The sequence below is a fragment of the Crassostrea angulata genome, chromosome 5 (genome assembly GCF_025612915.1).
Source record: "Crassostrea angulata isolate pt1a10 chromosome 5, ASM2561291v2, whole genome shotgun sequence".
NCBI classification, from domain to species: Eukaryota; Metazoa; Mollusca; class Bivalvia; order Ostreida; family Ostreidae; genus Magallana; species Magallana angulata.
The window spans coordinates 33,059,030-33,070,545 of NC_069115.1; the positions used below are offsets into that span (position 1 = coordinate 33,059,030).

The window sequence follows — 11,516 nt, forward strand, 5'->3', positions numbered from 1 at the left end:
AAATAAAACAACATATTTGTTTACACATTCATAATTTTTTTTAACAGTTCACGGACAGTGCCTTAAAAAATCTAACGAATAGCTGAAACATTCTTAAATGTTGCAATTTTATTAATACAGTAAAACAAACATAAAAACATTATAAAAACAAAGATGTGAACGATGTTGAGATATGATATTTTATATTCATATATTTTTTTATTTACGATCTTTCTCTTTTACTCTAGGTATATAGTGAGAAAAAAACATCTATTCATGCATATGCTCTTATACTAGTTCTTAGCGATTTAAAACTTACTTATTTACTGTTTTGATTTAAATGATAGGGCCAGACAATTTTATATTTTATGTTTTTACTTCAGACAAGGTAGCTACATGTAATATTATCAAGCTATATGATTGTGATCTATAATTATTCCTTTATTTCTCGCAGTAATGCATACATTATATTTGTATCATATTATTATAGATAATTTTGTTCTCCGCTAGTAGTCAAGTAATTTGATAGTGCTCACATATATCTACATTATACCAAGTTGTAAATATTTATTTGGATTTAACTTTATGCAGTAAAAGTACGTTCACTGTCATGTTCACTATTCAAATGGTGTTTCGTTTTTATATTTTTAGCTTGGTATGTTTTTTAGTATATACATGTAAGAGCTTCGGGTTCCTTTAGAACACCAATTCCGTTACACATCAATAAAGTTGAAGTATATAAATATGGATATTTCAGCATGCATGTTTTTCACCTATTTATATTTAGACATATAAAATCACTTATTTCACTTATATATTGAAGCAGATATCTTATAAAACTTATTTGTATTTATTTAAATTTTTAGTCTGAATCAAACGAAATTAAGTTAAAATCCCATCGATGCATACTTTATTTTGAAAAACCTGAAAAAGTATAATAAAAAAACAAACAACAAAGTACAATAAAAAATTCAAACTAAGTGCATTAAACATTGATGTTTATATAGTTATCTTTGCCTGAGAGGGAATCGTACTGATTTTCCGATACCGTATTTCCAAATTCTGTGTAGGTTTCAGCCGTTGTTTCAGCTCCAGTTCGAAGGTGTTTTATTATATTCGATGTTTTTGATCCAGAATTTTCCCTAATTAAAACTTTGATCGTGAGTTTATGTAAGTAAATTACAGTGTTTTATGCTTTTATTAAAGTAATACTAACCTTATTATTATGGTTTAATTAAATCAAGGTGAACAAATGACCTATTATCTATTCTTTCTAAACGTTTGTAAAAATAATTAAAGATTATGGTATCGCTGTTAGCAGCTTTTCCGTATACGTGGTACATGTATCATTTAGTCTTTGAAAGAAGTCAACAAAATGCATGTAAAACAGCGAAAAAACTACACATTGAAAAAAAACTTACCTCAATTTGATGTGAATATAGAAGTATATATTCATTATTGTTGAAACAATAGAAATTACCACAAATACAGCCAAAGGGATTTGTAAGGATAAAAGTGACTCACCTAAGTTGTGAAATAACAAAAAGAAGATATATAGACTCCTATTGTACATGCTAAAAAATATTTTAGCCAAGTAATTAATACACAAAAAATAATCATGAACATGTAATTAGATGCGTCAAATTTGATGCTTATGCATATTTTGAAGCAGATTTCAATTACCTATGAAATATGAATTCTAGTCAATTTATAATGAAAACAAGGTTAACCTAAATATTACAAGTTTTTGCTATAAGATAATAAAAGGGATTTGATCAGAATTGATTATTTCAGAAGACCCCAAACCATTTATAAAGCTACCATGTTATCCCTATGTTTAAATAGTTTAGAAAATAATATATAATAACCAGAAACGTCATCTTTGTGACCACATATACATTCTTTTGACATAGAAGTGGTCTCGGTGACATTAACATCATTGTGGATTAATGAAGATGTCGGTTCCGAAACCATAGAAGATTGTCTCGATAACCATGAAGAAGTTGTTAAAGTTGTTGTTATTGTGGTTTTTGTTGTTGTTGACACTGCATTAAGGGGACGTCCACATGCGACACTAAGATTACCATTTAATCCGGCTAAAATTATGAATACATTACTGACTTTTTCTTGAAAAAAACTTTTCCAAAACAGAAACGTAAATTAATTTGATTGGTTTATACATTATTCCTTTGTTTTTGTTTTTTAAAAAAAAACTCCCATTAATATCTTGATAATAATCAATAGGAAACCGAGAAAACTTGTTATCATAACAGTTTCGACGTATTGGTCTGATCACATAAATAAATAATACGCTTATTTATTGGAATAGTTTTATTTTACCCTGTAAAATAAAATGTGCAACTTTAATTTGGTAAAAATATTAATCAGACATATCATGATTAAGAACAACATTAAGAAGATAAGATTTATATATATCTTTAAACATTGTGATAAACTAATAATTATATACCGTTTTGTTGAAATCTTATACAATGATAGAATGTCCCTGGTGTAGATGGTAATTTGTATTCTGCTCTTACATCCACTGATTGATTCATTTGGACGTCTAACATCAGAGATGAAAAGTATTGTAATGGGCAACCCATAATAAACTTTTTGTCAATGGCAATTTGCGTATTGCATACTGGTACATCTACTTCCCAAGCTATCACAAGCAATTCACCAACAAACATCGTGGTCACTATGCATGTACATGGACGATTTATTTGATTGAAATCCACGTAAAGAAATGACCCATATTTCGTTAACCCTTCACAACTTGTGACCAAACTGTTGTCAGCTGGAGAAAAAATGAGAATGGATATCATATATAATATCTAAAGTTTATCTTTGCCGCATTGTTTAAAAAGAAACCATACAAATACTATATTGTCAACTTACCGTCAAGTGGACATCGACCTAAAAAGAGAAAGATCTGTATGAATTGTATTCTCCAAAGAAAATCATCAACATTTATTGTTGAAAATAAGTTGTCACACGATTGAATTATGCAATGAGCAAGAAAAACATCAGAACGCTTAACTAATAGGTTTCAACTAACACTTAAACCAAGGACCAATGATATACATGTACCATGCATTTGTCCGTTCTAACAAAAAGACTGAAATCCACTGTATTAATTTTATTCACACATTAATTGTATTCACACATTCTTTTTAACAGATAACCATCTAGATAAAACATGCTTTGAGTGAATGAGAAGTAGAAATATGTACCGTGTTAAGCTAAATTGGAAGTTAAAACAAACTAGTTCTAAATTTTTATATCTAAGACTTCTGGCATACCATATTCGCATTTTTAAACACTACATAAGACTGCGACATTCATGTAAACGCTACTGTATATGAAAGTCACTCTCTCATTACAAAGGTATGCAATTAAACATACATTTTAAGTATCCGATGCTTTAAAAGGCCTAACCTTACATGTAATTGACAAATATAGCGGTTAACCAAACTAAACACTCATTGCTAATTACATGGTTGACTGCTGAAATTAAGGTTTGCTATTGAGATCGCTCAGGGGTTGTTCTGTTTCAACTCAATAAGATAACCCTGAGAACCTTAATGTGTTACAGAAATTAAACAGTTGATTGGGCGAAGGTTTTGCATTATATGATCACTGAGATACTGAGTCAGGTTGAAAGAAAAAAAGTTCGTCCATGGTGCGGTGTGCGTCGTGCATTTACAATTTTACATTTTTGACTTCTTTTTAAAAACTAATTACCCAATTGTTTCTATTTTAGTGTGAATCATCTCAATGGTAAGAAAAATGGCAATTGTGAAATTCATGGCTCCACCGCCCCCAAGGCACCACAGGCGGTGCCAAATATGTAGTTCAAGTTCAATGACGTTATGCCAGGAGAGTAAGTTATGCAAAACTATGTATATGTATCTTTACAATTGTTACATTAGAGGTGAAATCAATAATAAGTGGCTAGTTTGTATAAAAAAAATATTCTTGATAGCTGTGGCTTATCCTTTGTATGGCACCTGCAAAATCCTGTTAACGTGAAATGGTTAGAAAATATTGTCAAACAAAATCTTAAAGATCAATTTGTCCAAAAATGGAAAAGTGAATTAGATAGTTCGTCAAAAGGTGCTATATATCGTATTTTAAAATATAATTTTTGTTGTGAAGACTATTTATTAATACTACCACGAAATTTAAGAAACTTGTTTGTTAAAAATAGAACTACAAACCATCACCTCCCTATAGAAATTGGTAGGTGGAACAATACTCCACGTGAAGACCTCAAATGCGGCTTATGTGAAGCCAATTAAATTGGCGAGGAATTTCATTATGTTTCAGAATGTAGTGCACTGTCACATGGAAGGAAAAATTGTTTTGTAATTATTATCTTAAAAACCCAAACATCTTAAAATTTAGAACACTCATGCCATCTTCAAATCATGTAATACTTATGAAAATGTGTACTTTAATTAGAAAAATATTTGATTTGGTCGGTCATCCTACCTAACAACTATAACAAATTCATTGTTTACTTTATTCTGTTTCTTTTTTGTAAATCCTGCATTTCTTATACTTTTGTATATAATTCTTCTGCACCTCATGTAACATTATATGTTATGAGTGAAATAAATGAACTTTAACTTTCTACTCACAAACGTGAGAAAAATTGATGATTGCATGATTATGATGTCCATGAAGCCCTTTACCAAAATTGTGAAACTCATGGCCCCTGAGTCAGGGGTTCAGGCTCTAGGGTGGGGCCAATTTGGCCATATAATAAAAAATGTATTTAATCTTAGAAAATCTTCTTCTCTGCTCCCATATAAATTTGTAAATACCAAATGCATTATGATGTCCATAAAGTTGCCTACGTTAATTGTGAAGTTCATGACCCCTGGGACATGGCTTCAGACCCTAGGGTTTAGCCGATAAAGCCATATAGTGAAAATGTATTTAATCTAAAAATCATCTTCTTTACTCCCACACGTGTAGGGAAAACAAATAATGATGACTACAATATAAGAATGTACATAGCTATGATTTTATAACATAGATAATACTATAGTCAAAATTATAGCATTGATACTTACCTGAAAATGACGTCGTTATTTAGAATGAAATTACATGAACTTTTAGGACACCCCTCATACACAGTTACATGCTTACTTAAAATAATTGATGTTCATAAATAAGGAAACACCAAATAAATCATAAAGATCTCAAAACGTTTCGATTTCACAAAATTTCGTGCAAATTTATCTTACTTTCATTTTCTGATATTTTATTCCGTTCTCTTAATTCACGAAACACTAAAAAAAAAATCTTTAAAATATCGAGCAAGTGATGTACCGATTTTTTTTTCAAAAAATTATTTTTCTTTCCTTTTTTGGAGGAAGGGTGTGTCTACTTTGTCCATAAATGCCTGAGCCATTCATCATAGTCGATGAACAGCAGGAAGTAAATAAAACGTTTTAAAGTATCAACATAATGATTGATTGTTTCTGCTTGTAAAAAAGATGAATAAACTAACCTTTTGTAAGAAGTAAGAAACCACCGACTGCAATTGCAATGATAAATACTTTCATTGTTTATGGATTCCTCTTACCAGGAGTAAAATGTGTTTTTTTATAAAAACATTTTTGTTTATTTAGTAAGGCGACGTGGAAGGGCCAGATGAAAAAAATAAATCTTATTTGTTCGGACGAATTAGGATTTGTTCGGACTAATAAGCTATTTGTTCGGACTAGTAACTTATTTGTTCGGACAATTTAGGATTTGTACGGACAAATTATGATTTATTTGGACGAATTACGATTTGTTCGGACAAATGAGCTATTAGTTCGGAAGAATTAAATATTTGTTCGGACAAATTACGATTTTTTTCGGATAAATAAGTTATTTGCTCGGACAAATCGGGATTTGTTCGGACTATTTAGCTATTTGGTTTGACGAATAAGTTACAGCATTGTTGATGACTAATTCATAAGACTATCTAATCTGGCAATGATAAAGATGATGAACGGGAACGCGTTTGTGATCAAACCTTTCCTTGAACGTCGTTTTCCTATAAATGACAACAGCTAAATGTTATACAAGTACTAGTTGCTGATATTTCAAGGGTGTTGGAACAGGTGCGACCGCCACCTCAATAATTTTGCCAAAGAATGAATTTAAAAAAGAATTTAGACTGATTTGAAATTTATTAACGGCGATCTGTATTCACTGGAGCGGCGATGATAGGGGTGATGTATGTTCAATGGAGCAGTGGATTGTAAACTATATTGTTTATGCAGTCAAAAGAATGTTTCTGGTATGTTTTGACAATTAATAGTGCATCACTTAAATAGGTTTGACATTATTGAAATGTCATTCTTCAGCATTGATAATCAACAACAAGTAGTTAGATAGAAACAACTAATTTCATATATTTTATGAGCTATAAAAATATATACTTTATGTCAGCACACGATTCATGGATTTCAAATCCATTTAAGGATTTTTGAACGTCTTTGATGTGCAACAGAGACTGATAAGCTAAATCAAATTTACATGTATGTGGACATAATTGGTGCTTATACATGCACATGCGCGGATCGTGTAAACTTTTCAAAGGGGGGAAGGGTTGTCCGAACAGATGACTTCTTTGTCCGAACGAATCCTAATTCGTCTGAACAAATCCTAATTCATCCGTACAAATCCTAATTCATCCGAACAAAAGGCTAATTTGTCCGAACAAATACTGATTTGCCCGAACAAATAGGTAATTCGTTAAAAAAAACCAGAACACTTATTCGTCCAAACAAATACCTCACTCGTCCGAACAAATAACTTATTCGTCCAAACAAATACATGGCGCTAATTTTTCAGAACAAATCCTAACACGGCCGAACAAAAAACTTATTCGTCCAAACAAATCCTAATTTGTCCGGACAAATAAATTATTCGTCCGGACAAATAGCTAATTTGTCAGAACAAATCTAAATTCGTCCGAACAAATATCTTTTAACATGTACTTATTTTTTAAATGGACATTCCACGCCGCCGTAGTTTAGGTTTATACATGTAATAAAAAGAATTAGAGCAGAACGCCTCAAACATAAAGTAGATCTTGTGTTGCATCTTGTTTAAAATTGACTAAAGGTATACAACTCGTACCGTTTTTAGCTCATAACGAATATGATATTTTTTTTAATGTAAATAATATATAAACAGATAATATTAACCTAATCCAAGTTACATAGTTAGGTCTTTCCACCTTTCAGGTAAAGGACCTTTTAATTTTTTTAATGTTTTTAATTCTTCTTTTTTCCTATTTATCTCGGGGTGACGTTTTTGTTATTACGGTTATCCAAACAATTTAAACTTTATGTAATTGCTCATTTAAAGTTAGAATACCAAATGACCCTGTGTACGAAAGCCGAGAAGGATCATTCAAGATTCGAGATTCGAAATACGAGATTCGAAATACGAGATTCGAGATTCGAAATTCGAGATTCAATATCTAAATTAACCAATCAAATCATGGATCTGAAACCTGTATCCTAGCAACATCAAACTGTTCTAAATAAAGATCATTCGTACATGCTCTTTCCTGCAAATAAATGTCTTAATAGCTCTTATAGAGTGGTTATAAAATGGTTAAATCAACATTGATGAATTAACCCCACACAGTATAAACAATTAAATTAGAAATAACACTGTGTGCTTTGCGAATCTAAGTGGTTTTGTATGCCCTGTATGTATTTCCCCCCGAACAATTTTAACCCGAAGTGTATTCGCCCCAACTGTGTAAAAATCGGCTCGCGAAGAAAGATCTGTTTAATCTAAATGTTTTAGCTATGAAACGAAACTCAATGAAATAATCGACATGTCAAAATATAGGTTATGATAAAGATTTAAACCATAGAAGATATAATGATTTACAACCTCAAAGACAAAACTCCAGATAAGAATAGTGTATTGTAGGTTATGGCAATCCCATTGTCGATATGAGAGAGAGAGAGAGGAGAGAGAGAGAGAGAGAGAGAGAGAGAGAGAGAGAGAGAGAGAGAGAGAGTTTTGTAGTGTCAAATTCAGTTTGATTTAGAATTTGAAATTGATTTGATTTGTTACAAGCATATATAGACAATAATTAAGCCTCTAAAACGAGAAAAGAGAGGAGGTAGCTAGGGTAGGGCAGACCAACTAGCAAGCTTTAATTTTAACGGTGTTAGCGCACCTGTGATTTACATCGACTCTCTCTCTCTCTCTCTCTCTCTCTCTCTCTCTCTCTCTCTCTCTCTCTCTCCTCTCTCTCTCATCACCTAGCATTTCCTTTTCCGTGAGGGGGTTTGGGGTATTTGTGATGTCTTACATTAGCTAGCGAAAATGATAAAAAAAACATGAAATTTTCTTTAAATTGTGTGTGGATGTTGTACGCCAATAATCTGTTTTCAGTATATACATTTCAAGAGGGGTGGGGGGGGGGGGGCTATATAGTCCTAATTTATTTGTCAGTTATTCTGTCCCCACTTTGTTTTCTCTTCGTTTTCCAGGTTTTTTTATTTGGCTCGGCAAATTAATAGTAAACTTTCTGTGTAGCTCCATAACGATGCACTGTAGATAAATTATGAGTAGTTTTACTTTTGATAAACAGGAACATATCCGTACTTGATTTTTAATTTGACTCTTATAATCGGATTTAATATTCCAATAATTATAGGGTAGGAAAGAGTAGACGGGACTTTTTTGCGCATATCCTACTGTACCATTCATTCAACACAGGTATTAGCACTCATCGAGTTCGACTTGCTTTCCTTTTTCTTTCATCCACTGGATTTAAAGCTATTAATTTTTGAAAATATTTTGAATTTATGGGCTGATTTTATATAAATAAGAGCTGCGCTGGTGCATATATTTACCCAAATGGACCAAAATATAACCAAATGAATCTAAAAATTTTGACAAAATTAGTTTTAAACGTACGACTCTTTTTCAATTCTAATCGGGTAGAATCTAATTAAAATTAGACGTTCTGAATCCGCTTCCGCTTCTCAAACGTTTGAGAAGCGGTAGCGGATTCAGAACGTCTAATTTTAATTAGATTGAATCGGGTATGTCCTTTAGAAAACTCTTGAACCCAGACATTTTAGCAAATAAAACGACAAGTGTTTCATTTTTTTATGGGGAGGGAGGTGGTGCCGGTAAAGGACATGTATTGCTTGTGGCAGTTGTGCTATACTCTCATTTGTTATAATAGGTAATACTACATATTGATATAAAATGAAAGTTTCCAATTACACTGTACATAGATTCTATCACGCATTTTGACCCGTGCGATAGTTTAAAACAATTTTCAAAGCATTTAATGTAATTCAACCGATCATTTTTGAAATTTAATTTTTCTGGATCCCCGCCTGATACGTCCGCCTTCTTGTATATTAGAATTACATGTACGTTGACCATATGTACACATTAACTTAATCGGCTATGTTATGGGACGATAACATTTTTTATCAATGTTTTTGCAGGATATGTAACAAATAACAGCCTATTTGTGGGTTTTTGCACTGATTATTTGAGATAATTTGCCGCCATCTTTTATGCATTCCACACACCACTCACAGTTTCTTTATTTGGTGTTCTGTGTGTATGGCGACAAATTGGTAAATTTGCACCACTCACCCTTTGTAGCTTCATCCTGATTACATTTTATCTGGCTAAGTGTACTGTAGTAGTATATTAAATACACACATCTTTGTTTGCAGTGCTTATTTACATCTTTAGAGATTTACTTACAAAAAAAGTAAACATTTGTATGACATATGTAATTATTGTCAATTTTGGTGCGGTGGGGGTAGGGGGTAGGAAACTACAGAGAAACTTAACTTGGCTGTGAAACATATGCTTTTATTCTTTCTTGTTGATATAACAATGAATGAATTATAACAAAATATATGTACAACAATTAATTTTGAAATATTCATGCACAATCAAATAAAAGGTTTTACTGTTCTCTGCACAAGAAATCGGCAATGTGAGCAAATTGGCACCCTATCATCCCTACCTTTAATTGTAGAGAGTAGGTATCCTTCTATATTGAAAACAATTCCAAAAGTAAGACTCATAATAAGTTGTTTACTGAGGAAAAGGAAAAAAATTGTATTTATCAATAATTCCGTATGATGTAATAATATCTCAATGATTTGTTTATAATCATAGTACAAGTGTATCAATGTATGCATACATAAAAACGATTAGTAATGCTTATATTTATTAGTGAAACAGGACAGATTATTTATATCTAGATTATTTAGATACATGTACTAATCTTCATGCGGGGATCTAGAAAGGAGGGGGTCAGGGGATCTGGACCCCCTACTCGGGAAAATTGGAGCTTATTAAATTTACATAGTAATTTTTTTTAAAATTGGCCTAGGACCCCCTACAGAAAAAATTAGCTCCGCTTATGAAGTTCTCTACCATAACCGCATTTTTACACAAAAGGGGTGAATAAACCCGGGTTTTAAACTAATTACTGGTGGTGAAATACCTTAGGGTTCAAACGCATCAGGTGGAAATGCACCAGGGCAAACAAAATCACTTAGATCCGCGAAGCACACTGCATTATTACTAGTCTACTAAGATATTCTGTGTAAAAGTAAATACAAATAATTATTTAGTTAGGTAGGGAGAAGTGAACATAGCATTTATTTGTATACAAGAGCATGTACGTATGATTTTTATTAAGAACAGTTTGATGTCGCTAGGATACATATTTTCAGATCCTTGATTTGATTGGTTAATTTAGATATTGAATCTCGAATTTCGAATCTCGTATTTCGAATCTCGTATTTCGAATCTCGAATCTCGAATGATCCTTCTCGGCTTTCGTACCTGTGTCTAAAAACTCGCAGAACTTACAGAGTTATTGCCCTTTGAGAAGGAAATGCTCGTGATCGCTACTTCTCTAAAACCATAAGAGATAGAGACTTGGAACTTTTACAAATGTCTTCTGTACACTTAGAGGGTTTTTCAGTTTATTCATACCAAAAGGATCGGAGGCCCTCTTCTAGCAGGTATTGCCCTTGAAAGAATTTACATTTCCAAAAAATCACTTTTAACTTTTTTATTATTTATCATAGAGACCCCGGACCACTTGGAATAGAAAAGTTTACCTTGATCAAACAAAATGACATAGAGGTTAAAGGTCAAGGTCATCTTGTTAAGTAGTGAGTTTTTATATAAGAAATAGAGACATGGAACTTTTAACAATGTCTTCTGAACACTTAGAGGGCTCTACAATCTATTCATTCCAAAAGGATATGATGCCCCCTTCTAGTAGTTATTGCCCTTGAAAGTATTTACATTTCCATACAATCGCTCCCAATTTTTTAAATATTTATCATAGAGACTTTGGATCACTTTGGGTGGGATCGTCTACCTCGGCCGAACAAAATGACATAAAGGTCAAAGGTCAAGGTCATTTGGAAATCTGCTATATAATGAGTTTTTAGAGATCTCTTCTGAAATACCGAATTCTAGTAAGGGTTTCAATAGCTTGC

The 11,516-nt window shown here is 32.2% G+C and overlaps 1 protein-coding gene across 1 annotated transcript; it reads right to left on the minus strand.

Annotated features, from left to right (window-relative positions):
- Positions 1-964: 964 nt before the first annotated feature.
- On the minus strand, positions 965-11,172 carry LOC128185339 (uncharacterized). The gene is made up of 6 exons (XM_052854959.1): positions 11,130-11,172; positions 2,881-2,898; positions 2,450-2,779; positions 1,848-2,075; positions 1,401-1,503; positions 965-1,121 (listed from the first exon to the last, which is right to left on the minus strand). The coding sequence occupies exons 1-6, from the start codon at positions 11,170-11,172 to the stop codon at positions 965-967; spliced, it is 879 nt and encodes a 292-aa protein (XP_052710919.1).
- Between the last annotated feature and the right edge of the window lie 344 nt (positions 11,173-11,516).